Genomic DNA, 27837 nt, shown 5'->3' with positions numbered 1-27837 from the left:
TCACATCGCCTTCGGAAAATCCACCCGGTAGTGTTCTCTATGAAAGTTATGCTTATTTGCCTGTTTTCTCTAGGCGCCAGGAAACGTCTTGAAGTTTTCGCGGGATGCGTTTCTCTCTTTTGCTGCCCGTACGTGGTCCGAACTTTCGCTCCTGCGCGCTCTGTCTCCTGTAGTCTTTCTGGTATCTCCTGTTGCGTTATTCCGCCAGCAGCGAGTCCGATCTCCTGACTTTTTTCGCGTTCTGCGAGTGTGGCTACCGCTTTTTTCCGCTGCACTCCATGATGCAGATGAATTGCTCGTGCTAACTGGACTCCGCCATAACAGCCATCTAGCTGTTGTCTCATAGCGGCAAAGAGCTTCAACCCGCTGTCTTTTGGGGATTGTTCTGTTCCTGTCATGGAAAAACGTTTTCTTCCGCGTACCTGCGCATCCGAATGCCTCGATGTAGCGGAAGGTGGAGGGTTCCTGTCCGTGTGTCGCCAATGGGAAGACAGGGCAAGAAGTGTCCAGTTTTTACACGCCATTGTCGCCTTGCTTGGGGCTAGGAGCTCCGGCTTCGCAGCGGTCGCGGGTGTCTCTGCGGCGTTCAGGTAACTCGCGGTTGAAATGCGAAGCAGCACAGCAGGCCAAGTTCGTCCTTTGCCGCAGTCTGCGGTCTGTGGTGATTGGCTCACGTGGAATCCTGTGTCTTTTCAAAGCCTTGTCGGCATATCTGGTTTCACAGGAAAGACGTCCGCATTCCATCTTGTTTTTAAGCTACTTCGTGTGTTTGGCCCGACGTGTATTTCTGAGCGAGAACTTTGCCGCAGCCTCCGTACCTTCGCGCCGGGTTGGTCTGTCGTTCCCCCCGCCGAACCGGAACGGGGTGGTTCGAGGTGCCGGAGCATCGGATGCAGTCAGCTCTCCTCGCCTGCCTTTCCATCTCGACTCTCTCTTCGTCTGTAGCCGCTGCTCCGTTTCCTCTCTTTTTTCTCGCGTCTCTCAATTTCTTCACGCCGCGTCAGCTCCAGTCGTGACGAACTGAATTCTCAGTCCTCGGCCACCGTAGTCATCTCTGCCACTCGGCACCAGCATATAAATATATATATATATATATATCAGTGCGTTTTTTGTCCCATCTTCTGCAATGGGGCCTGACCAGGTAAAATCACTGTCTTCATGATCGTTTTTGTGGATCACGTCTGGCTGTATCCTTCGTTCGAGGGCAGAGAGAAGAGGCAGAAGGAGGCGGCCCCGGTGCCTCCTAGATGTACGTGCATCGCCTAGTTCGTCTCTCCCGCGTTTCTCTTGTCCTTTCGTGTCGGGGTTATTTCCCCTCCTTCGTGGGTTCTCGGCGACCATGCAGACCTCTCTGGCGCACGAGCTGCCAGTCGGGGCAGGATCGGAGGGCGAGGACAGCGTGTGCTGTCTCTCTGGGCTCTCGGGGACGTCTGGGCCTGGCGCAGTCGCGGCGGTGGCTGCCTTGGCGGCTCAGCAACATCATCAGAACCTCCTTTTCCTGGCCGCAGATCTGCAGGGCGCCATTCGGCGCTGGTGTCCAGTTTCGGGATCCCCGTCTCGCGATGCGTTGACACCGAGTCGGGCACGGCAAGCGGCCGTAGGCGCCTCCCCTGCTGGCGCGCCAACCCGCATGCGTGGCATGTTTGCGCTGACGGAGGGCGAGCAGAGAGATGGAAAGCACGGCTACCTCCTGCGGGGATGCAGGATCAAAAAGATTCCACACAAGACAGTTGCGATGCCTAGACACCTGTATCGGGAAGAGGCAGCAATAGAGGAAGAAGACGGGTTGCCTGTTCTCGGATACCTCGACGGGGAGTTTCTCTTCGGCGCAGAGAGGGAAGAGCCGAGTCTCAACCACGTCCGCACTGCCTCGGCGAGCTCGGCGTGCTCTCGCAGCGGCGGCACCAAGGGCTGGGGCGAGTGGCCTTTGCGGCCGGAAGACGAGGAGTCGCTTTCGACTGGGGAAGAGGGACAAAGCCATCTCGTGCACACCTCGGGGACCGTCGCCGGAGAGGCCGAGGCCGGGGGGCATGCTTACTGGGAAACTCCCGAAAGCTTTTTGAGTGCCGACTCTGAACGGATTCGGGCTACCCAGAGAGGTGACGTCGCGTTCTCGGAGTCAGCAGACACCCCGAGTCCGCACCAAGCGGACGAAGCGGAAGGCGGGGAGGACGCATCTCAGCCCCGGCAGAGGATGTCGAGTTCAGAGAGCCGCACTGGCGAGGAGGCGCTGAGTCCTCCAATCAGCCCCAGAAAACAGATTCATGTGTTCCAAACGAAGTTTCGGCGTTCCGGGTCTTCTTCGCCGCGCTCTGCTGCCTCGCTGGAACGCGACGCGCAAGGAAGCAGTTTCGGCGACCGACACGAAGCCGGACGCAGTCGACGCGCTGCTTCGTCAACGGCGGAACAGGCAAAACCGGAAGATGTACGGGCGTCCGGAGGGAAGGAAAAGAGACGTTACACAGAGGAGTCAGCCGAGGCGGACAGTGCAGCGTCGGTAGAGACAGGTCCGCCTAACGCCCCCCTCGCGTTCTTTCCGGAAGAACAACGCCGCCTACACTCAGATGATACGCCCGTGCCCTCAACCACGCACTCTGACCTGTTTGGCGTAGATGCGCTGAACGGCCACGTGCGAGAGGGTCGAGAGAGCCGTGCACTGAGCGGCCGGGAATCTACCGAGAAAACAAAGGAAAAAGGGAAAGCAATGAAACAGAAGAGACAGGAGAGGCTCTTCACCGATTTGCCAGTGTCCGCAGATGGCGTCGCTCCCGCTGCGTCGACTGCAGGGCTTGATGGATTGTCGCAGTCCGCAGAGGAGAAAGAAAGGGAAGCGCAACCCGTGCGAGAGGAAGAGGCGAGAGAATGTCGGGAGGCACGGAACGGCCTGCGCGTGGTTTCTCGGACCTCGCGCCGTTTATCCTCCTCCAGCAAAGACAGAGATGTGGCACAAGACCCCAGTCTTTGTTCCGACGGCGCGGAATCGTCCAGTGCATGCACGACTCTCAAAAGCGCGGTGAGTTCTGAATTTTAGCACCCAGGTAGTGTGGCCAAACACAAAAGAAAGTGTGTCCGTGCATCTGAGGACAGGAAAGGCAGTGACGGTTCACCCACAGGATCCAGCTTACAGAATGGTGCCTCGTAAGCGCCTATGCTAAGCTACACGGGTAAATGCGTGGATGTTCGTGGGTACAAGTAGATGGCACACCTATTTGTTCGTAGAGGTCGCCCACAGGTAAGCATTTGACCCGACTGTCTTTCTGCGAACCGGAGCTTTTCTGTCTTTGCGGATCTTGATGGTGTTGATTTCTCAGCACCCTCTGTCGCCATCCAGTTCTTCGTCCAGCATGGCCATGGAGCACACTCTCGTCCGAGATCCTGTGGAGGCCGCGGTTGCAGCGGCCGCAGCAGCAGTCTCTGCGGCGGCGGCGGCAGTTCGACTCCATTCGGGTTCAGCGGACGGAGGAAAGGGTGGAGATGGTTCGCCTTCGTCTCAGTCTTCACTTCAGCGCGATCAAGGTGACTTGAACATCTTTGTTCACTCGTGGTTGTCGGCGTGTTGCGAGCGCTTGAGAGCGGCTGCGATCGAAGCATGCGGAGCGCGCAGGCAGCATCCAAAAGCCCGCGACGGCGAGAGCCATATGCATGCCCTCGTTGCTTTCAGTAAGCGCCGGTTGAAGGAAGAGCTTAGAGCGTACGATCTCGCCTTCGAAAGGCGGTACGGCAGACAGCCGGGGCGTCCGGACAAGGAACCCCTTCGTCCTCTCTACTCTCACTACCAGTATCTTCGTCGCGTTCTGCTTCGCCTTGAGTACCAGGAAGGGGAGCAGCACACAGGGCGGTCCGTCGCTACCACCTTTGCTTCAGAAGAAAACCTGAGTGTAGCCGCTCCAGCAGAGCCAGTGCAACCTGTCTCAGACGGCAGGCGTGACTCGAGGTGGCATTCAGCTGTCTCGTCACGAGAATCAGTAAAGTCGCTTTCTTCACAGCATGCTGTCGCACGAAAACCGAGAGAGGCCTCCACTGCCGGTGACGGCCATAGAGGGTTGACTTCGGCTCCGGTTTCGAGACGCTCAGCTGGTTTAGGGCCGGACTCCTTCTCTCGGGCGCACACGGAGCCGTCTAGTGCTGATCGGTCGAGCAGTGAGCCTTCGAAACTGCAGGCGGCAATGTCTCACAGGCCAGGAGGTTTGCATGGCATTTCAGAGGGGAAGAAAGAGGCAACAGAGAGCTCAGATCGCGTACCAGGAGTCACACAGCGAATTTCACAGGGTGCGGTCGTCGTGCCCAGCCCTAAACGGAACGATTCCGGGGTGTTTGACAGCGAACTGGATGGGGACACCGTCCGAGGAACTGGAACGGCAAGCGTACGGCAGACACGTCAGTGTGTGGTCACCAGTCGTGTGAGCGCTGGAGCTCTGGAAAAGGCAGCTGGGCCCACCTTGTCGAAGGTAGATTCAATGGGCTCATGTGCTCTCAGCATGAAAGAGGCGGGAGGGAGGAGAGTAGCTTGGGAAGAGACAGAACTGCGAGTAGACAAGCAGAACCTCGCCGCAGAAACGGCGAGTCCGGGATACCACGTAGACAGGTTTGGGAACGCCGGGGTAACTCTCTCCCACGAAGCAACGATAAGTTGCGGGGGAAGAAGTGACAAGGCGGTAGCGGGCAGCAGAGCTCTTGAGCGAAGACGGAGTGGTGGCGAGAAGTTCGAGGAACCGCGGCGGAGCACAGTAGGCGGCATCACTGGAGCCAATGGAATCTCTAGTTCTGACCTTTTGCGGCAGAAGGGGAAAGCCACGTGTCTAGCTGGCAATACCAGCGGCACTACGTCCCAGGGCGCAGAGCGTGAAACACCTAGTTCGGGCAGTGTGGAGAAAATGGGGGCGAGTGGCAGACAAAATTCCGTAGGCAGATCTGCATCGCAGCCTGTTGGCGATGTGGCGACATCGTTCTCTCATATTGTTCGAAATGACAGCCGAGACGCAGCTGTAGGAGCGGGAGTGTTGAGTAGCGGTCATACGAGCGCTGTAGTCAGTAATGAGGGACGTGGAAGTTTGCGGAAAGGTGAAGAAGTGGCAGGCGGAAGTGCGGATGAGATAGAGCAGCGACTCCTGCGGCTCCAGCAGGAAAAGCGGCAGCTGAGAACGAAACTGCTGACGTACCAGGCGAACTTCATTTCAGAGACGGGGAGACATGTTCGACTCTACAAAGACATTGCTCCCATCGAGAGGGAGTACAGAAGATACAAAGATGTGAAACAAGAAATTTCGAGACTCGTTGAAAGGCAGCAGACTCGCCTTTCGGCTACTCCATCCCACACCACTCTCTGTCAACGTGGACCCGATGATGACACCATACCCTCCGAAGTCTTCGACCAAAACCGACACGAGTTCTGTGTGTAACGAGAGAAAAACGACAGAACATGTGTATGTAGGGACTTTTTTTCCGGTGTAGGGCACATCGGAAGTGATAAAACTCTTCTACTTGTTTAAGGAAATCGTTTCAGTCAGGAACTTGCCGACAAGCATATCGAGTGCGTCCTGTTGAGGCTGCAAAGCCACCCCGACTAACTGCCTGGAACGAGCCGTTTATTCTAGCTTCGTGATATATTCGCCTTGGAAGACGTCGTCAATAGTTATACTCCTCTATTCTTACGTCTAGTACTCAGCGGGGCGAATATGGTTTCCGTTGCAGTCCAGCAACACTGGCTAACTCATGGACAAGTGCTTTAACTGGGGAATCGACGAAAGTGGCCTTTCTTGTGCCGCCTGCGGAACAGTACACATATACGCTTCTCGCTCAACTTGTTTCTTTTCTCTACCCCTATGTAAATAGCCACAGGCTTCTTACAGACAAGCAAAATGATGCATACGCAAATGTTGTGTGTGGAGCACTTCGTCAGAATGGAGCATCAAGGGTACCTTCATGTCAGTTTCTGGCAGACGGCACATTTTTCGGGTAGCTACGCAGGGGGGCTCCGGCTCCCACGTCCAGTATAAGTATGGCTAAAAGGGGTCATGAGAAAGTAGCCCAATGATTCATCGCAAGAAAAGGTGGCACCCCCTGACAACGTCTTGGTGCCACATTAACATGGTTTCTACAGCAGAGAGGCTGACTCTTTGGAAGAGCCGGTGGATCAGTCCTGCTTTGCGCTGAAATCGGAACAAAATTCGGTACCGCTTGGAAGGAGCGTCTACTGACTTCGGCACTCATTCAACATGATCGATGGATCTAGAAAACGTTGATAATCAGTGTACGTAAAGAGGATTTTGAAGCAGCCACACCCATTTGTTGAGGCATCCTGGCGACTGCAGCACCGTGTTCGTAGTAATCGATCCACGACACCGCAAAAAGTAGTCAATTTAGTCAGCGGAACGGAAACACCTGGCTAGCTGCGAACATTGAAGACGCGACCAGCCAGAACACGCACAGATCGAACCGTGCATTAGGCGGCCAGCAAAAACGTACGCAGAGCAGCTTGCATTTCAGTAATAAACTCCCGATAATCACAACACACTTTGAGAAACAATGATGTCGTCCGTCTTTTGTATCGGTCAATCGCAGACGTTAACTTAGTTTGCACTCGGGATGTGAATTGTGCGTTTGCACGAGATCAGGGGGTTGCTGTCGTGGGATCCACATGAAGGGACCCAAATCTGTGTCTGTGTGTGAAGTCACCATTTTCTTTTTGTGGTACGGTTGCTCAATACTTCCATGAGGTGGACTGACTTGATACGCAGCCCGTCATGGTCCACCTACTCTTTTTTTTCAGAAGTTTCCCACCATGCCCTGTTACCATGCCACATTTCCACGTTTGTTACGGTTAATGCAGGCGTGTGTTATAGTTCTTGTACCATCTGGATGTGTAGTTCCTTGGCAGTGTGCCAGATTTGAGGTGACAGCCGAACGTTCCGAGCTGCACTCGCCGTGCCGTGCAGATGTTGCCCGAAACAACGTGAGAGCTTCGCATCTCACGAGCTTGACTCCCTCTTCTGATGCCATCGACGGTCTCCAAGAGACACCGCTACTCCTCGACAATGAGCCCTCTCGGCAATCGATACGATTCGGGGAGGAATCCTCACCAAATCACACAGCACTATATACTAGTAGACTCGAGCAGATTGCACATGCAACATCTCCACCACAAGGAATGGATTCTTGGGAGTCACGAGAGGCTGCCGCCACCCTGAACTCGTCCCGCTACGAGGAACTCAAAGACTACCAGAGAAGAAGGAATAGCTGGTTCGTTTCCAGGGCAGCGTCGGGGCTCAAAGGCAAAGCAGAACCCAGCAAAGAGGAACTCGAATTCAGAGAGAAACGGCGCCGGTACAAAAACAATAATGTTGTGCAGTTCCTGGCGGACCACGACGCAGATAGAATACAACAAGAATCGATTACATACCAAAGCATAAATCCTCCTGTGGAACAATATATGCAAATGATCAATAGCGTACGGAGGGACAGGTTCAACATACAAGTGACACCAGCGCCAGCCACTCTTCCTCATCCAAGCGTTGCGTATACACCGTTCCACAAGGAGATCTCCAAGCAGAAGAACCTCGAGAAGAAATTTCGCGTCCACTATATGACAGGTGGAGGGCGAAAGTCAAACTTTTTCTACAATCCCGAAGACGATTGCTACTGGAAAGTTCAGGCGGATGGTACGGTCGCCTGTGTCATGGCCAGAGATCTTGCTGACAAGCCCCATCACGATCCGACAATTGCAGTAGCTATTGATCAAACGGGTAAGGGGTTGTCGGTCGGTTCCTGCCGATGCAGGCACCGGCGTCTACAGAAAGAGGTAGCCCAGCGTATGTAACATACAATGGTGTTGCCGTCAATCTGGTGTTAACCGTAACGCCCAAACAAATAACTCAACCCATGTTAGAAGTACAGGAAGCTTGACTGCAGACTTGTAGGAAAGCGGCCTGGGCCTGAACATCCAACCTAGAATCGAAATAGACCTCATGCGAAGGAGTTTGTCATGACCGATTGACAGCCTGTCTGTGACCGTTCCAATATGTACGCTATAGAAATATTTCTCACTCACAGGGTATGAAAGGTCCTCACTAACCTCGGTTCGCAACAATTTTATCTTTCCTTGCTTCAAATGCGGTAGTTGCAAGTAAACGATGCTGCTGCATACGGAAGGTTCATCATGCTTTAACACCGGACACCTTGGCGCCTTGACCATGATGGGCAAAATAACCTAAATGACGCTCTAGACGATGCCACATACTATAGCATGTCCAGTCCAAAAGACGCCCGACATAAAATGTCATGCCCTTTACGTTGTTGCTGTGACCCTTGAAATGATATTGGAACTTTTTCAGTTTGCGTGGCACGTGCCAATTGCTTCACCACAAAAACGATATATAAACCACGTAGCCACGGGACTACGGCGAATCCCGACCTTCCTGTTCTCACCGTGGTGGCTTTCCTGTTCTGCGGGACAACTCTCAGGAATGTTCGATACTCTAGAGGAGGCTACTGCGGCAATTAGCTTGCAGTGTAGCGACTTTTACCTGGAGAAGAGTACCTGGACGTATTATTGTCTTCCAGCTTTTTCAGTAAGGAACCTGTGAAAACAAGAATGGCAGGGGCGTGTTAACGCCCGTGTCCGCACGTCGTAGGAGTTAAAGTATTTATGTGGCATCCACTGCCTAGTGTGCCGGGGCTCAGACCGAATGCACCTGAAAAGTGGTGACCGCATTCACATGGGCGTTGGGAGTCACCCTGAAACTCTCACAAGTCATCTCTCGTATCTTTACAGATCTGGAGCAATCATGTAGAGACGCTGCTGCGATGTCTCCGCCATTTTCCAGGATCTGCGTCCCGAAGATTACAAAAGAATGAAGAGGTACAAGAACAGGATAAATGAGTACTGGTATCATCGGTGGGCTGTCCAGAAGGCGCAAGAGTTAGACATCCCTGAACTTCACAGACCGCCACGTCCTACGGGAGGTGTTCCACCGCCTCAGCGAGACGCAAACTACAATCCCGTGGCTGCTAAACTCAAGGAAAAAGACGAGGCAAAGCAAGTGAGTGATACTACACCGGAGGTGGGGCTCACGTACAATATTCAGGGAGGCACTTACGTAAACACATAGACCTTGTTTGTTTGTGTGTACATCAATCTAAGTTTGTTGAATGTTTGTAAATGAAGATAAACAGGTAATCAGGGAGATAGGTATATCAGCAAGCGCAGGTGGAGTGGAAGTAGCACACCAGCGCTCCCGCTGTTACCTTTGAAGGTCTCCAGCATGAGGAAATCTAGTGACCCATGGAAAACCGTCGAGTGCCAACGGCATATCACACGCTTCTGCCTTTTTTCATGAAACGATGAGGATGATCGGAGCCTGTAGTGGAAGGCTGCCACACAGTATTTACGATTTTGTTGTATTGAGCTCTGGCCCAGCTGTTAGCTGTTATGGGGTGTTACGTGTGTCAGTGTCGTAGAGGAAGTTCATGAAAGTACTGGCGGGGTTACTTCACCGTGTTATCGCTGACTGAGTGCATATGGAGCAGGCGAAGAAACAATTTGTCCAACAAGCCGCGGCGTTTTTAGAGGAAAACCACCCAGAACCCGAGGCCGTCATCAGCGCTGCAAACGCGCAATACCCTCTTCAAGAAGGCGTGATCATCGTGAGGCCTTCGGGATATACTGTTGAACCGGCCCCTGCATTAGATGCTGCGAGTGCTGCCCTGCTGGCAGCAGTTAACAAGAAGTTCGCGGAGCTTGTTGTGACCTCTGCCTTCGGGGACTGAGCAATGCTCTGGCCCCAGTCCATGACCCAATGAGTCGTCGGGGGCGACTCACACCGGTGCGCGAGTGTTTTTTGTATTGCTGGTTTCGATACATCCAAATAGACGAGTCTGAAAAACGAAACCATCTGCTTGTTCAGAGCAATACCACTCCATCGTAGAGATCCAACTGCAAGACAAACTGATTGTTCGTGCGTGTGACGACGAACATCGCCGCTGACTGGAGTATACCCCGTGAAGAGCATGGGATTTTTGAGCCTGTTAAGACTATTACCAAGAGATGAAAGGAGTTTCCCAAATAATACAAGTCACCAGGACGATGCCTTGCATGTCACTCGGCTTCACCAGCCAACGACCATTCCGATTCCCTCTCTGCATCTCGTGTGTATGATAATAATTCTTCAGCTATTCACCATGCGGGTATCTTTTCCGTCGTATCGACTGCAGAAAGAGGGAGTCTTTTCAGGCAGACGAAGCAGCGGCTCAAGAAGACGTTTATTATTGGTCCACTGTGTTGTTGAACGTAGTACCGGCTCTGATCTTCCCAGCGGTTCCCGTACTGTGAATATTGTCATTTGCTTTTGTCGGACTGGACAGCTTCGTGATTCAGAATCATCCTCTTTAAGGATCCACCACCTTTGCGACACCAGAACAAAACCATTGTGATATTTGACGACAAGGTACTGTATGCGTGCACACATAAAAGCCATAGTCACACATGGGTATACACGAGATATATTTGCACGTTGACCACTTGAACTCAATGCTGGGTTTAGAAGAAAACATAGAACGCGTCACATTTACAGAGTTTTTCGTCTCTTCTGTCGTCAAATGCCCATCGTATACAACGGTCTGAGCCTGCGTACGGGGCGAATGCAGACTGTGGAATGGAGTGAGACACCGACGTGCGTGGGCCTATAGTTTTGAGCGTGTGAGTGGCTACGGTCAAGAAAGCTCGATTCCTAACAAATTCCTTCCACGTGCTAGGTGGGGCTTCCGTCCATATCAGGGCTTTGAAAGGAAGATTATACAAACGGCGGGCACAGACAATTGTCCCAAACTTTCGATGTAAAAACGAAAGGCCAGCCTGACAGGACTGCAAGCGGTTCGTAAAACGATATGATTGAAAGGTGCGTGCAAATCGAGTAATGAGCAACAAACTACACAAATATCACTTGAATATCCTCGAGAAATGCACTAAAGAAAACATTGAAGAAGAGTTACCCTGAAAACGTTTCTTCTCTTTTCTCAGGTAGCGAACCTGTTATTCTTTCAGGGTAGCTGCAATGCCTTTTTTCAAACAACCACGTTTCTTTCCGGAAACAAAACGGAAGCTCTTATCTAAGGATGTTCCACAAACGGCTCAGTTCGGGAGCGAGTCCTCATTCACATCTTCTTCTTCGTCGGCATCAATCTTTGTGTCTGCAGCAACCTCGTCGTAGTCTCTCTCCAGAGCAGCCAAGTCGTCTCGTGCTTCAGTGAGTTGTCCCTCCTCCATACCTTCGCCCACGAACCTGCGAGACTCAGACAGTGAGACACACACAAAGAAATATTGGGGGGCAAAGGTGCTCAGAGGTGGTTTCGATCCAGCTTGTGAATGCAAAAACGCACATAGAAGGAGGCGACATTCCAGTTCTCGCAGCAAGCTTATCCATCTCTTATGCGAACAAGAGAGGTAGGACCTTGTCGGGTGCTCATATAAGTGGGTTGAATGAAAGAAATAGAAAATTATCGCTAAGGGGGCGTTGTTTGAAACACGGAAAGCCACAGGTAACCTATCTTACTCGTACAGAACACCGCTTCCGACATTACTCTTCTCTGCGATGTCTAGTGTGTGCATCTTCCACAGGCACAACGCAAAAGGACTGGTATGTGACGCGCTGTGTCGGATCGGGTGGAAGGATGTCCTTCCTCTTCATAAGCACATGAGCGTGTATGTTTATGAGAGAGAAGGTATGCGCGTGTATCTTTTCGTGCTTTCGGATTCACGGGCGTATGCTCGCCGTATCCCCTTTTGACCATTTTCTCGACTACGGTTTTCCTCAGCTCCTCTTGTTCGCTTCCTTTCACGTCAACGGTGCTAGCATTCCGCTAACTCGCAGTGAGGAGGCAAGAATACTGACCAGTGAACGAAGGCTCTCTTGGAATACATTTTGTCAAACTTGGTGTCTATTCTGTCGATAACTTCCTTGATTGCTGTGGAGTTGCTCATCATACAAACAGAGCGAGGTGCTGCAGCCAGGTGACTGTCTGGCACGAATGTAGGTGGCTGGTAGTTTAAACCAGTTTTGAATCCGGTGGGGCACCAGTCAACGAAATTGATATCTCGCCTTGCTTTGATAGTCCCCATTGCAGCATTAACATCTTTTGGCGTAACGTCTCCTCTGGCGAAACAGGAACAAACACAAAAAACAGACAAAGGTGTTCGTGCTAAGCTTCCTTGTTGACTCCGTTCTTCATGACATCTGCAAACAGCAACAGCGCTTACAATTATATATGTGCATATGCATTTCTACATGGTTGCATATCTACTAATATATGAACACGTGCGCTTATCTGTCGAGCTACCCTTCTCTAAAAATGTTTTTATGCGTGCATGTTCCTAGATTTATAAATTGTGTGTGTTCGTGCGAGTTGCATGCATACAGCTTTTCTAGACGTGCTGTTTACCTGTACATCAAACAACAAGCCATGTATTTTCCCATAGAGGGGCGACACTTGGCCATCATATTCCTTTCTTCGAAAGCAGCAACAGTGATCTCCCTGACGTTCATTTGCTCATGTTTGTACTTGCTGGCGGACAGAAGTGGCGCGTAACTGGTCAGCAGGAAATGAATGCGGGGATATGGCACTAGATTCGTTTGGTACTCTGTCATATCCACATTGAGTGCGCCGTCGAACCGAAGAGAGGTGGTGACCGACGATATGACCTGAGGTGTGCAGAGGCAATGCACGTGAACGACCAAAAAAAGGACTGTGGGGAATCGTTAGATACGCAATTTCCTTATAGACGGTTTTCTCGCAGTAATTGTCTCACGCTGTTTTACAACACCTCTTCCGCTCTTCAAATCACAGATTCCTGCCTGATGCCAGAAGACTTCTCCCAGCCTTCCCCAAACACCGGTATGAGGGTTGACAACAACCACAAGCGTTACGCAGAGTGAACATTGCGTTAAGAAATACGACACTCTGTCTTGCTAAAAGGACTTTTCCTTCCTCAATCTCCGATGAAGAGCTTTGCTTGCCTACTTATCGATCTCTATAAATACGGACACAGACCTGCCTATCTTCGCATACGTGTACCAATGAATATTGTATATATATATGTATATACTGACATGCTGATCATCCATAAATCCCTTTGAAACGGTAAGAGAGGCAACGGCTATACTAACGAGGATACTTTATTTAGCTTTTGACCTGTGCGATGATTCGATTGAGGTCGCAGTATGACGGGATCTGTATATCCAAGTTTCGTCGGCATATATCATAAACGGCCTCGTTGTCCAGGATCACCGCCACATCGGTATACTCCAACAGAGAGTGAGAGCTCAGAACGGCGTTGTAAGGCTCGACAACTGACGTCGACACCTGCAGAGCAGAACATTGTGTGGAACTGATGTCCAGTTGAGATATCTACCAAAGCTTCTTTGTAAACCACAACCAGCCCTCGCCAGCGTCGTCTCTCGTACCTGCTACAATGAGGCCGGGAGCTGAGAAGCAAGATGTCTAAGAATAATTAGCCATGCTTTGTCTAAAATGTGCATGACTTTTGGTAGCCTTATTCCAAAGCGCGAAAACACACACGTCTATCTATAAATATTATCACATGTGTACCCGAGGCGCGTATATTTTTCCATACGTGTAGTCTTTACTTGTATGTGGCGCGAACCGCGTATTTTATCGAGGTGACCCAAATCTAAACTCATCTTCTACTCTTTTCGTTTTAGTTGCAACCACCTGAAGAGCTCACGGTAGGTGTGTCTCGTGGAAATCTACCGGTATCGGAGGATTCGAGAGGTGAAACGCACTTGCGGACTGGGCCAAACACAAAAGTTGAGTTTTGGCTTCCTTCCGAACTCCGCAGACAGTGTTTCCATGAGGTGGCATCCGAGACCACTGCCAGTCCCGCCGCCGACAGCGTGAAACACTAGGAATCCCTGAAGACCGTCGCAGTTGTCGGCCAGGCGACGAATGCAATCCATCACTGTATCAGCCATCTCTCGGCCGACGGTGTAATATCCTCTGGCAAAGTTGTTCGCAGCATCTTCCTTTCCCGACAAGAGGAAGTCGGGATGAAACAGTTTCCCATAGCTCCCTTTTCGAACATCGTCCACGACGGTTGGCTCCAAATCAACCATCACGCACCTCGGAACCTGACGAAAACAGCAAGTACAGGACATGCAGCCCTGCACACATTAACCGGTGATCCTAGCAGGATTCCTTCATAAATAAAAACTGCCGGATACCGTCGCTTCCTCGAATTCGTGTCGAGGAATTTCCGGATGGCCTCCGTTGTCATGGGAAAAGTGTGCCACCGCGCAAGCGGCACTCAGGAGAGGAGAGCATGGAAGTTACATACTTCTGTTTGTTCTGCTTTAACTGCAATATGGAGGAGTATCCTGGCTCAAAAGAGAGTTTCTGGGCTTTCAGATGATTTTCGTCTAATCTTTGATGCTAGTACTCCCTCGGAACCACCTAGCAGAAGCTGTCCTCTGGTACAACAACTTAAGGACGGCTCCGCAATTTTCTGTTCAGGGGAGCGCAGGCACGCCTCAGAAGACTTGCGGAAAGCAATACCCTCAATCACCCAATTCTGGCTCACATATTGCTTCTGCGAAGTCTCTGCAAAGAAAGCGTTGAACGAGGAATCGGGTGAGACGAATTCACCACCGTCCACCGGATCGAGTCGCCGACCACCTGGACGGATACCGTGTTCCAGGCAAAACAGTTCCCTGTTTGCACGAACACAACTAGAAGACATCTTGATGAAGCAACTGAAGGAACGCGTACCAAGAAGGAAGGGGTTGCAAGAATGTGAGAACACACCGAACTATAGAGGAGGTGTGAACACGTGCCATTGTTTTTGCTTCCACGACTGCCAGATGCACAGCTACTCTTTTGCTGCTTGCGTTTGAAGTGGGAAAACTCCCGAAGAGTAATAGAAAGATCATTTTCTTTTGAGCAGGACGAGGTACAAGACTTCAGAGAACCAACTGAAAAAGTAGAATGCCATTGTGTACTTCTGAAAAAGACCGTTGGGATATATCTCTCGTATATGTTCATACATCCGTTCGGGGCTAACGGATCTTCAACCATAGCTGACGTAGTACAGTCAGGGGAAGTTGTGCGACAGTGTTGTTCGAGCTAGAGGCGGTCGGCTGCTCTTTCTCCATTTCTACTGAGGAAGAATCCCACGGTTTTAAGCCTTCTCACATAATGCCAAGGATGACACCACACTAAAGCGTGGGCAAGTCCCCGAATGCGTACTGTTCGTTTTAAATGGGGGACCGTATTGTTTTAAATCCGATGCGCAGAGGCTAAACCCGTCTTGCCAGCTCTCTACCACATGTTTAACAGAGACATATATGTCCCAAGTTTCTTCGATACTTTTGCACTTGATTGCTTGCTACCCCTTCACGTTAGTAATGTGGACTGTAGCCAACCATGTTGGGAGCAATGAGAGATCATTTTTCCGCTTTTTGGAGATTTCTGGATGGAAACAGTCATGTAACTACAACGGTGACGCTGGCGGGACGGATAAACGGGTTCAGTTTGTTCAGCTGACCTACCGATAACAACTTACCAGCAAGCGTTCCCAACCTGCACGCCTGCCTGCCCAATATGCAGACTGATGATCTCTCGCATCGTCACAGTCTATGTGGGACAGAGAGAAAATTCATTCCGTTTTCCTAAGGATTCTCCGTCAATCTGCATTCGACACTGTCTCAGACACATGCAGCTAGGTCATTTCAGAGATGATGAAATGACTAGTCAGGATCAAAAAATTACCAAATTTGCTTTACTTACGAATTCGTTCGTAGAGAAGCCAGCACATACACCACACATACATCTCTTGGATGCCGAACGAATTTTAAAGCGGACGCTTTGACGTGAGATTCGCAGATCACTGTTCGGATACGGTAGATCCCAAATGTAAACACTGCAGGGGCAGCGGCGCGAATGCCAAACGTCGTCCTACTTGTTTGCGGTGAACTCTGCAGAGTTTCGGGAAGAAATATTAGAAGCAGGCAACCACAGAAGATCTTAAAGTTGTTTTCAATGCCACTAACCGCCGTATACTTTCATTGCAGTCGCGTCCTGCTGACGACCGAGATACACAGGCACAGCTTTGTCGCGTATCAGCAGTTTAGTGAAGCGATCAGAGACGCTTGAGGTTTGAGTTGAGGCGCGGATTCTGGACAAGAACTCTACAGACACCTCGAAGAAAAGACGAGACTCCGGCGGAGAAAAGAGGACTTCCTTTCGATCTGTAGTGATACATGTGATGCCCACGTGAAGCTGCTTTTTTACTAAACTCATGAACGTGGGAACGTCAAAAATTGGAGCTCAACCGAGAGATGTGCTTGAGTGAAGGAGCGACAGGGCAAACCAAGTGCTCGCCGACAGCAAAATATCTCTCAAGTCAGAGATCGGTTGCTTTTGTCAGTGGCAACCACGAATTCACACCTTGACCCTTTTTCGAAAAAACCAGACTTGTTGCCTGATGGGAGTCCAAAACACTGAACCGGTAAAATACGGGGGTCCGCCGGTTCCGGACCCGGCATAAAAACGGGAGAATTATAGTATGAAAACCCGGGAAATCATGTTATGCCATACGCACATGTACCCATTTGTGAATCGCTGTGCACGCGTTACGGGGCTTTTTGGATTCGTCGACTCCCTAGATGGCGCACTTGTCGAGTGACACGGGAACGTTTGCTCATCACGATTTATTCTTCTGATTATTGTCAAACGGGTCAACTGTTACGATAATCTCCACTCGTCCCTACAACCCTAAAAGGCAGATGACGAGAGGAAGAAACAGGCTACCAGAAAGTAATAAGACCAATGCCTTCTCTGTGCAATCAAGGCTCAATTCTCTTCACAAAACACAGAAGTCGCTCGTACAACGGAGGCGAGTCCTGTTCGTCACGAAGCCTGTACTGTGTAATCCTTTCTGTCAAGACGCAGCGAGTTAAGCCTGCACGACAACCCGCCGTAGCTGCAACCGGAACTAACGAGCTCACACCTCCTTTCACGCCACCGAGTCTTCTGTGCACAGTTTGTACTGCTGCATCCAGGAGCAAACCGCTATATTCTATAATGTGTGTACACCCACTTGTAAAGAAATCGAAAAAAACCGTGGTATTGGAGTCCATACAGTGGTAGAGACTACATGTCTTGTGTTTATTGCCTGCCAGACGGGGATAGTCTGGTACGGGAAGTGCATGTGCCTCGGCTCGTCCTCAAGCATTTGAACGGCCACCCCACTGGAGCTTCTACTTTGACTGCCATCTTCGCGCGATCTGAATGACAAGCTCGAGAATGCGGGCTTTGTTTCTTACCCACACATAATCTACAGAGCAGAAATGTGAGTACTGAGAAAAAAACTGTCTGCAGCTATAGGTGTACCCTTCTCCCTCTATTCGAATGACTCCGCCACGCGGGCGAATTCCTCTGTGTCATCCTTTTTTCCTCTATTTTTAACACCCTTTGCAAAACAAGCCCTTATTCTTATCAAAAAGTACTGTATCTGTCTACTTTTCGCATAGCCCGTTAGTTCGTTTACAGTCTCCCCATTCCGAACAAACATACTGCAGGGAGACCCATTTCCCCGCGTCGTGTCTTGATATGCTTGCGTGTAGCTCCCTGTCCCCCTTCTGAGGAAACACCCTTCCACACAAGAATCGCAAGAGTTACAGTTTCACTGAGAGGCTGAGCGATATCTCTCTTAATTATCACGTGGTTGTCACACTAATCAACAGGGATATCCTCGTACCCCCTGCAAAGCATCTCGCCTGCTTGGCGTTTCGCACTGTCTACACACAGCGTGGTCGGATGCACGCCGAGCAGAGTGGAAACCTACCGCGGATAAAAAAGCGGCAACGACGGAAAGCTCGGTGAAGGCGTATTGCATCCATGGCTGCCCACTTGCACAATAGGGGAATGGCACTTAGTTTCAACGTCAACAAAAGTTTTCATGACGAGCATGGAGTCCATTCGATCAGGTCAGCCTCCAGACTAGGAGAGAAACTGTGGGATGACTCTCCTCAGCGCGTTCCACTCAACATCGCTCGAGGTGCAAAACACAATCCTTTCAAAATCGGTTCTCTCGTCGCTCTCCGTGTTTCCCCGTGAATCACGCCCTCGTTGTTCCGCAATCCACCTAGCCACGCCTCTGGCAGCGCATCTCGCAGCAATGAACACCGGGAACCGTCCTACGCCAGCCCCAAGACACGGGAGAGCAACGGAACGCACTCCCAAGGCCCATGCTGCGTTCAGGGCATTGATGTAGCATTCTTCTAGCAACAGCATCCTCTGCACACCGTGCTCATTTTCATCCTGCCACGGCGATCCAGAGGAAGCTGTCAACTCCTTGTCTTCTTCAACTTCTTCGTCGCTCATTGCGTCATCGGCTGCCTGAGCAGTGCCGAACCTCGAAAGGAGTTTCTCTTTGCGGCGAAGCGCTTCCCGCTCCTCTTGCCGAAACAGGGCGTCGAGCATTTGCTGATTAGACAGAACCGCGTTCGGTTCTGCAACATGAATGAGAAAACTGGATGGCAAGTTGAATCCCGGCGAAATCAAAACTGCTCCTGGAGGCGACAACTGCGAAGGATCCAGGGGAGCCTTGTACAGGTTATCGTCGGAAACATGCAATAGGGCCTTGTCTCTGACACCATCTGCATATGACCCACCAGCGTCCGACTCAGAACCTGATGCAGCCGACATGCCTCCCACATTTCCGTTCTGAGTAGAAGACATACCCGGCCCCCTTGCTCCGGCGCCTCCTCCGCGTACACCCAAAACAGCGGCACGAGCTGCAACCTGGGAAAGTTCCATAGTAGGCATTTCTTCGATCTCTGCCAAGGAAGGCACCATCGACGAGGAACGCAACGGAGGGGGAACCGTGGAGGCGGTGAAGAGGTGAACGCCGCGACGGAGCGCCCGAACAGCGGCTGCAGCCACCATGTGCGCACTGGACAGGTCGCCGCGCACGGGCGTATGAAGCAACTCCTCGCCGAAATGCCGGCGTTGTTGAGAAATGAACGACGCTAGACAGGGCCCTGCACCCTCGAGAAGAGCTGAGCATCCCGTGAAGCCTCGGCCGTCGCCAACAACCTTGAACGACCGAGCTGCCCCCACAACTGTCGCGTCGACGCGCAAATGCGATATATCTGAACAGATACACACCAGCAGCCACTTCGTCGGTCAACACCAAAGCGTCTGTTGCAAAAACCGCGACGCACCAGAAATATAGCGACGACTCTAAAAGGGACGTAGGAATCAATGGGCGACGACTTCAGGAACACAAGAGTGGCGACCTTTAGATGTATCCTCGAAACGGCTGGGACACACGCAGCATGTGTGGGACTTAGCCCGCCCTTTTCAAGCACAAAAAGACTAGAAACCCTTTTCAACTCCCGGAAAGTGACAGAGCGTTTCGTACGCGCTACTCGTGTAAAACTGCTCCTCGACCAGCAGAGGTTCTGCCTCACCTCCGGAATGCAGCGCCACTTTGTCGAGTGCCCCGAGACGTTCCTGTTGGCGAGCAACTCCGTCAGAAAAGCCGTAATCCTGATCTTCGTCGTTCCCAACAGATGACGGCAAAGGCCGTGTGGACGACCGTTTGCTAGCTTCGCCGGAAGGCTCCCATGGAGCGTTCACTTCTGCAACGGTGGGTAGGCGAAGAGCCTCGGTGATGGGGAAACGCCTGTCCCGACCCCAACTCGATGCGCCAGTTGCCTCAGCATGCTTCTGCGTTTCCAATAGCTACGACGCACCGTGGACACGTAGCAGAACAACCCTCGATGCATCTTCGTACAAAATTGCACGGTTTTAGGACTGGACATACCCTCCCGAGTCTGAATGGGTGAGATTCCGTGTGCATTTGTAATGCGTACACACACGCCGATGCGTTTATGTGCATATACGGATGCTTTAGTCGCCACTATGCCACTCTGATTTGTCCAGTCCTCTTGCCTAACACCCTCTTTCCAGCACAAAAAATATCTGACCGATACTATATATATAAATATGTTAACGCAGGCCGGCGTCGTCTGTCGAACCGAGCAGCTCGCACTGCTATTGGGAAAGTGTAGTGGCTCTGCTCGTTCCTGAAAAACAAGTTACAGCCCCTTTTTCGAAATGCATTCTGCTGCCCGTCACAACTTACTTGAAGCGGTTGGCGCCCAACAGGACCGCCGGCTGTAGCGGCCTTTCTCGTCTCGATCAGAAGTCGAATCGTTTCGGGGAGCACCTGCACGCCTTGGCCCCGCTTCTTCCCCCCCACTTGCTTGTAATCGTTCCTCCCTTGGTTTGGTCTCACAAACCGCCTCTGAGACAGTTGGGCCAGCACTCCGGTTGAGACAGACGAAGCGTCACCAGTGGCAGAAGAGAAGAGGTTGCCCGGAGCGGCAGGCTTCCCGGAGGCTGTAACGGAAGAACGGCCACAGAGTGTCCGATACGTCCAAAAAGGTGGAGGGATTTTCCGAGACGAAGGAGGGACGCCGTGCCGTGAAGAGAGGGAAAGGGTGCATACGAATGGGACGGAGAGACCGCGACACCGCGACGGGGATACCCTGGGGAGCCCCGAACTCATGAGGGTCCGCATTCCTTCGCCTGGGACAGAGCCCTCCATGGCGGCTCAGTTTACTGAGCAACCATGGAGCAAAAGAATGTACGCTACCCTGCTAGTTCGCCCTTTTGTCTCTTCGTCTCTCTACGCTCTCTGTTTCCCTCTGTCTTTTTGTCGACTCCTCGCTTTCTCTGCCGCCCTCGAAGTTGGCCTCTCGGACAGTCCACGAGAGTCGTGACGTCAGGTTGCTCCAAAGAGCTCCTAAAAGAGAACTTTTCACGCCAGAATGCCTCGACCAGCTTTGGAATTGCCGGATGCTGCAGCGTTTTGTTCACCCTCACGCCCACAGCCGGCAAAGTGCCAACAAAATTTAGAGGCAGAAGCTTCAGAGTTTGGCTTGGACTGGAACAGAGGCGACGTGCAGAGTCGCACACCCTTGCCGGAGCAGCTATCTAAAAACAGGAATGATAACTTGCTGCTAATGTTGGTAGGCCTTCAGACGACGAAGGTGAACGGCTCTCTGCTGCGCATGTCGCTGTGTGTCAAGGGAACTTTGTTTGAAAGAACCGCGCTCTAGAGGAGCAACCACATGCGTGAAAGTGGCGTGTATTTTGGATGCGAAAGACAGACACCACTTTTCATAAAGCCAGAAACAGCAGTCAGAGACGGTTTTTCTGTCACCATCGAAAATGAAAGAACCATCGGAAATGTGTGGAAGGTCATTGTGTTGTGGCCGGAGCGCATGCGCATGAGAGTCGGACGGGCAAGACGCATAACAACAGGCATGCTCCCAACAACTAGCGCATGCAGCCATCACTAGAATATACACGCATCCGTCGTTGTCGATGGATAAAAAGATCGACGGTTATGAGCGCCAGGAATTATTGGACGGGGTAAGTCTCCGTTGGATGTTGCACTTCTTGTTTTGAACTTTTCGCCAGTCTACAATGACTCGATACTCAGTCCAGGGTTTCCGGATGTGTGCCGCTACGTCACGAACTGCCTGGCGACCTGACTCAAAACCTGTCCTCGGCGCTATTCGCGTGAGCCAATTCCTCCAGTGCATGCATAGAGATATTCAGCTCCAGTTTCAGGTAGCCACAGGCGTAGTTCTTCAAGCAGTGAATCTTTTCGATTGGATTCATCGGCTAACCAATCTGCCCACCGCTGCATTTCCTGCTCGCACATACAAAGGACAACCCAACTGCCGACGAGGGAAAACCACCTGACTGAAACCATGGACCGTATTCGTTCCCCTTCTGCATTCTTAGAGCAACTTCCCAAGAAAATTGTAACCTGCCAAACTGAAGCCGAGGGACGCAGAAGCGACTATCCGTATGCCGGCAACATTGGGATGTGACTCCTATCGAGTGAAACCTCGCTTTGCAGGTTAACAGAGTATGCCAGCCTCGACGACTCCACATCTCACATTTCTACGTATGTGAAACTGCTCGGACAAACTGTATCGTAAAGAGGAAGGGAGCGAACATCGGCTGGTGAGGAAATAGTTCAGATGATGAGGAAGTATGAACTCGGCGAGACCCAAGTTCAAAAGCACCGTAAACCTATTCCGACGAAGTCACAAAAAATAACGGAAATCGTGCCGTTGTCCAGATGGACTACGAAGCATGGACTGTTGAACCTTGTTAATTGTTGACCTTCAAACTGACTGCACAACCCCGCTCGGCGTCTGCAGATCAACAAACCCTAAGGGGAGCAGAAAGGCTTCTTTTGACCACGCAGCAGCGGTCATACCAAAGACATTCGTGAGTAAGTGATCGTATACGGGGAGTCGACCTCCAGGAACATCTCAGCAGTACTAGCCATCACGCCTGCGTGGGTACCCGCAACGAGTCTTTCGAATGTCACGGAGGAGCCACTCTACGCTTCTCACCATTCGAATCTCAGGTAGCTCGTAACGTTTCTAATACTATCTATTAACTGTTGGCCTTTCTATCGATCGACTAATGCTTCGGATGGGTCTGCTTTACTAGAAGAGACGGACCAGAGCTTCAATGAAAGACAATTCACAGAGCAGAACTAAGCAAACGGGCTGAGCCTCGGTGTCTTCTGGGTCAGAGAGCGAGTTGATGCACACATGTGCCAACTGAAGCTATTGTACACACCTTCATTCGCCTGACATGGAAACCCAGGGAGAGCATGTCCATACTTTTTTGCAAATCAAGGGCAGTTTTATCCAGAGGCGAGTTTTGCCCCTCAGAGCCTCGCGACGCCACATTCCACGTTTGTGACACTCTACACAAGAGAGCAAAGCAGAAAACAACGGACCCAGAGGCTCCTCAGGCGGTCCATTGAACGACCGCTCTGACGCGCCATTACCGAAGAAGGCTCTGGGAATATCTACCTGTGCACAAGACCTGCATTTCTCCATGTGCTTGCATTTTCACATTGCAACGGAGAACCCTGCGACCGTTGCTTTCCTGAAACATTAATGTGGTAGCTGCAACCTGCTGGGTACGGTTTTTGCTCGAGGATGCTGTGGCCGTTAACTATCCCATGCGTTAGCTGCCTTTATCTTAATCCCTGTGGAGAGCTATTTTGTCCAAGCCGGGACAGTATATCTATTCTCAAAGCACGACGCCTCTTTTTGTGGAGCTGGAAACTGAAAAGGCACCCGGATGCCACCCGTTATTGCAGTACTAGAGCTTCCTGACGATTTGCCCATGTGCAGATGCCGCCACCCTGCTGAGAGGGCGTCGCCCAACACACTATCCGGGTGGCTTCTCTCTCAACTGAGCGTTTGCCCGCGACGCGTTTGCTTCGAAAAATTGAGCATCTGGCATGGGTAGAAGAAGTGAAGTGAATCTGCGCACGGGCTTGGCAGCGGATACGTACAAGCTCTTTATATCCACGGGCTCTTCAAACGCTTGTGACAAAGAAACCCCCGCTACACAGGGCACACGGGTGAGAACAGGTTTCATCACGCCACAACCGAGAAAAACAAAAATAAACAGCTGCCTGGATCCTCTTAAAATTCGCGTCATCTCCTCTTTCACTCGCCCCCTGCCTCGGATTCCCACCCACGCGGCACGTGCATCCGCGCCGTCGATGTCGCGTGTATCCAACATTCGACGTAGAGACATTTCCAAGCAGGTACAAGTAGGATTCAAGTCATGAAAAAGAAACGACTATAAAACTTGAAACTCCGTGCCAGGCTGAGGTGCATCCACCTGTCACAGTGGCGCGGCTCCCTTGTCATTACGTAGACCCAGGGGTCTGGTCCACACAGTTCCCGTCGGTCATGGCCTTCAGTGTGGCTAATTTGTACAATTCGCGGAATGCCGTGGTTCTTAGCACTGGCATCGGCACGCACCACCGTCGCCACAAACCGCGCAAATCGCGCAGCACTGTGCAGATTGTACGTCTGGCTCGTGTACCTTCACAGTTGCTCCAGCACGAGCCTCTTCCACCCACGGCGCGTCACCGAACTGAGCCTCCTGCTGCTGAAGCTGGGCAGCCTGTTCTGCGCTCAGCTGGACCTGAGTCGGATGCTGCATCGTCAAGTTGAACAGGGCCTTCTGATGCGCCTCGAACCACTCCGGAGTGTACATCTCGTGTGTGGACACAGTGCTCTTCTTGATCCATTCGTTCTGGAGGTAAGTCATGTTGAGCGGGTGACCTGGGTGGAGTGCAAGCGGTTCGGCTCCAGACGGTGCGCCGCCTTCAGCTTCGGCGTCAGAGCTTTGCTCTTCGCCTTCTTCCGCGCTGCATCCTGGCTCGCCGAAGACCGTGCCTGCCGGGTGCTTGACATACGGGTACTTGTCGCCCAGTTCCTGCTTGCGCTTCTCTGCCAGGTCGGCGTTGACCCGCATCCACATGGCGTGGATATCTGCCTGAGACAGTTCTGCTGGGTTGATCGGGGCGGCTCTGTCGACAAACTCGTGGACGCGGATCTCGACGTCGCAAGGCACAGGCTTGATGACATCTTGCACCTGGAGGAAAGGCTTTTCCTTGATGCACTCCACCTCATACACTTCGTTTGTCCAGCGGATGCGAGGCACGACGCGTCGTCGAACCGGAACAGGCACGAAGTGGTCCCGGAACTTCAGCACGGGCACCTGAACGGACACAACCACTGGCTTCGGCACCATGTAAGGCACAGGGACGTCAACGGAGATCGGCACGTGCTTTTGAATCTCCACCTGCTTGATGACTTTAGGCTTGAAGACCTGTTCGACCTTGGGGATCGCCGGGAGCTGACAACAGAAGCATGCGCCATACACAAAACGGGAAAATTACAAACAGGGTGCGCGCGCCAACGACAACGGGTGTGAACCCGACGGTATTCGGAATGCCACGTCTCGGCCTCTTCCCTCACTGTGCAACGTTTGCCACAGCGTAAGGACTAGCACGGTCTTTCAAATAGTGAGCTATACAGACGGGACCACATATAGGCTGGTGAATGACACCGAGACTTACTGGAGGGGCACCCTCCACCACTGGGAAGTGAACGGCCTCAGACTCGCACTTCTGCTTGAGCAGCCGTTCCTGTTCGGCCCGGGCACTCAGTTGCTGCTGGATGATTTGCTGCTGGATTTTAATCTGCTGCTGCATTCTCTCCTCATGCAGTTTGCGCTCCTCGTCCAAGAGTCCTTTCAGCTCTTCCTCTTCCTTCTCCTCCTTCTGCTTCAACTCCGCCTCACGCTTATCTTGCTCCTCCTGGATGCGCTTCCATTCTTCCGGAACAACGGAGTCCTTCGGCACGTACCTGGCAGCGACCACACCAACAGGAAAACCCAGTCCGGATAAACGGAAAGGAAACTGACACCGCTACCACCTCTTCCTTCACCGTACTTTTCAGTCCGGTTTATTCCTCTGATTCGTAGTCCACACCAGGAACTGAAGCATCGCGCGATATGTCCACTTCATTTGTGACAACAGTGCAAGAGAACCCTACCGAATGATTTCCTCGACTTCCTCGACTTCCTGGTAGCGCACGACTTCCTTGACCTGGGGGACCTCAACAACCTTCTCGATGTACTTGGTTTCGTATTTCGGGCGCTGAATGATGTTTTCCTTGGTTTCGACCTTGGGCACATATTTGTACTCGTACTGGTACTCGGGTACTTCGACGATTTTGTCGACGTACTGGACCTCAGGTACCTCAACCACCTGCGAAGACATCAAAAACCGTCGGAAACTGACGTACCATCGTCACGCAATTTCATATTGTGCACGGGATTTTGAAATTCTTACACGGCGCCGCTCCTCTTACCTTCTCAACGTATTCCGGGACGTATTTGGGCACTTCGACAATCTTCTCCTCAACAACAACCTTGGGGACGTAGGTCTCCACTGTGCGGACAACCGGCACCTCGACGGTCTTCGTCACTGTATCGATAGGCTGGTAGGCAGTGATGGCGACCTGATGGACCGCATGGAAAAAAACAAGACTGTAAGAACTCGTCGATCCTACATCCCTCAGAATCTGTCGAACCGCCATCACGCTTCTCTGCAACACATTCGTTTGGTAACGTCTGCCTTAAAAGCTGTTCACGTGCAAGACGGACCCCTCGGTATGCATCGCTTCTAACAATTTCCATTCCCCGCAGGCCACCGGTACCACCTGTGCGTCCTACGGTGTAGTACCAACACTGCTTGGCGCATACTTCTGCACGAAGGCGAGTACAAAGGCCGTATCTGCACAAACAGGTATTGTCTGAAGACAAGTACGATACGCAAGACTGATCCACGGCGTTACTGACGCTGGCGATCTGTTCATTACCAAGGCTTCTGTCCACGAACATTAGATTTCGACCTCAGCACTTCAGAGGCTCGCGGTACAGGTGTTTAGTGGGTGGTCGAGACGGCAAACGTTTCTCTCACCCATTGTCTGTCGGTCTGTTCGGCGAGGGCGACTGTTCGAGACCGGTCAGCCCGTTCTTCAAGGGTGACAGATCTGACAGATTCCTGCGTGGCATGGAGCTGTTGCAAAGCTGATGGTGAAGTAGGCCCGGCGGCCATACGGACGGTCGGGCTGTCGGAGTTCTGAGTCAGAACCACGTGCGGGGGAAGTGTGGCATGGGCGCGCTGCTGGTCAGCAGGCTGGCAGCAATCGCCGCACGCATCGGCGCACTTCTGAAACATTCTGACGACAAACACGGATACTAATCTTTGAAGGTGGGAAGTATCCGAGAGAGATTCCTCGGCACACACACACACAAGGCGACTGGGTGCAAATCAGACACAATGTGGCTGGCCCTAGTCTGGCTCGCGGTCGAGCCACGAGAAGTACGCAAGAACAACAAAAACACTGCTTTCTAACGAGTTTTTTTCCCGAGGGAGATAGGATAATCCAATGGAAACCCACAGTCCAAACTCCACCCTGATGTTGACTCAATAGTGGGAAATGTGCTGCGTTTCAGCCAGCTTCGAGGCTCAAAAAATCGCTGCTGTTTAGGAATGTCGGCGCCACGACGGACAGGGACGGTGGCCGAAGTCTTTTCGTTAGGCCAGGCTGCGTCCAAAACTACGTTTGTAAGGAAGACGGATATCTTGACTGAAAAGTTCAAGACTACATAGAAAATGCCAACTAAAAAAGAAGACGACGGCGAAGCACAGGCGCCTTAGAAATCGTGACACAAAAAGATTTCTGAAAAGAATCGTGCCTGGCTCAACTGCCAGCGATGACCAGCCAAGCTTCACCGCCGATGTCCTTGAGTAAGAGACGTGCCGCGAACAGCGCGTGCAAGAGGCGATTCAAACCGCGTATGGTCTTCTCGCGAAGCGAGCCGCGACACACATCGCGCAGAGACTACGCGGCAGCGCAGCGCTTCGGAACCCGAGTCTTCTCGTATCGCTCGACACGCCCTAGAAATACAGTTCGCGACCAGACGAGAGAGCACCTCGTCCCTCTCGACAGCGCCGGAGCTGTTGGTGCTGTCGGTTTCTGTTTGCGCAGACCCCAGGACGTAACCAGCAAGATCCATGCCAGCACCGTGGGTATAACCGCGCTGTTTTCCGGGACGACCAAGTCACCCAGCTAACTGCCAGCACAGGCGTCGAGCGGTTGACGGTGCGGCGCGCAGCAGACGAGAACGCTGGAAGGACGGTGCGCCCGCTTCTCCGGTCTCGCGCTTGTCGGGGACAAGACCAGGAACCCTGTCGCTGGCGGTGACATACCCCCGAAGACCGGCTGCGCGTCTGCGCAAGGTCAAGCTGCCTGGGGTGGCGCGGTTTCTACAGCTCCAGTTTAGCTTGAGAGCGACCGCTGGGACATTTGAGCTGTTTTACCTGGGTTGGTCCTGTTGTCCTCC

The 27837-nt window shown here is 52.0% G+C and overlaps 5 protein-coding genes across 5 annotated transcripts; 2 read left to right on the top strand and 3 right to left on the bottom strand.

Annotated features, from left to right (window-relative positions):
• Nucleotides 1-1339: 1339 nt before the first annotated feature.
• NCLIV_031820 (conserved hypothetical protein) lies at nucleotides 1340-5399 on the top strand (the record flags this gene model as incomplete). The annotated part of the gene is made up of 2 exons (XM_003883378.1): nucleotides 1340-3013; nucleotides 3312-5399. 2 exons carry the CDS (start codon nucleotides 1340-1342, stop codon nucleotides 5397-5399), a joined length of 3762 nt encoding a protein of 1253 aa, XP_003883427.1.
• Nucleotides 5400-6781: 1382 nt separating this feature from the next.
• NCLIV_031810 (conserved hypothetical protein) lies at nucleotides 6782-9765 on the top strand (the record flags this gene model as incomplete). The annotated part of the gene is made up of 4 exons (XM_003883377.1): nucleotides 6782-7742; nucleotides 8461-8567; nucleotides 8823-9038; nucleotides 9526-9765. 4 exons carry the CDS (start codon nucleotides 6782-6784, stop codon nucleotides 9763-9765), a joined length of 1524 nt encoding a protein of 507 aa, XP_003883426.1.
• A 1360-nt stretch (nucleotides 9766-11125) lies between these two features.
• NCLIV_031800 (hypothetical protein) lies at nucleotides 11126-14123 on the bottom strand (the record flags this gene model as incomplete). The annotated part of the gene is made up of 4 exons (XM_003883376.1): nucleotides 11126-11276; nucleotides 11886-12146; nucleotides 12433-12692; nucleotides 13794-14123. 4 exons carry the CDS (start codon nucleotides 14121-14123, stop codon nucleotides 11126-11128), a joined length of 1002 nt encoding a protein of 333 aa, XP_003883425.1.
• Nucleotides 14124-18006: 3883 nt separating this feature from the next.
• NCLIV_031790 (conserved hypothetical protein) lies at nucleotides 18007-20623 on the bottom strand (the record flags this gene model as incomplete). The annotated part of the gene is made up of 3 exons (XM_003883375.1): nucleotides 18007-19160; nucleotides 19482-19755; nucleotides 20159-20623. The coding sequence occupies 3 exons, from the start codon at nucleotides 20621-20623 to the stop codon at nucleotides 18007-18009; spliced, it is 1893 nt and encodes a 630-aa protein (XP_003883424.1).
• Nucleotides 20624-23871: 3248 nt separating this feature from the next.
• On the bottom strand, nucleotides 23872-26668 carry NCLIV_031780 (hypothetical protein; the record flags this gene model as incomplete). The annotated part of the gene is made up of 5 exons (XM_003883374.1): nucleotides 23872-24777; nucleotides 25001-25289; nucleotides 25479-25693; nucleotides 25797-25946; nucleotides 26408-26668. The coding sequence occupies 5 exons, from the start codon at nucleotides 26666-26668 to the stop codon at nucleotides 23872-23874; spliced, it is 1821 nt and encodes a 606-aa protein (XP_003883423.1).
• Nucleotides 26669-27837: the final 1169 nt, after the last annotated feature.

This window comes from Neospora caninum, chromosome VIII (assembly GCF_000208865.1).
Source record: "Neospora caninum Liverpool complete genome, chromosome VIII".
Lineage (NCBI taxonomy): Eukaryota > Apicomplexa > Conoidasida > Eucoccidiorida > Sarcocystidae > Neospora > Neospora caninum.
Note: the sequence above shows the minus strand (reverse complement) of the source record. Positions and strands in the feature narration are given on the sequence as shown.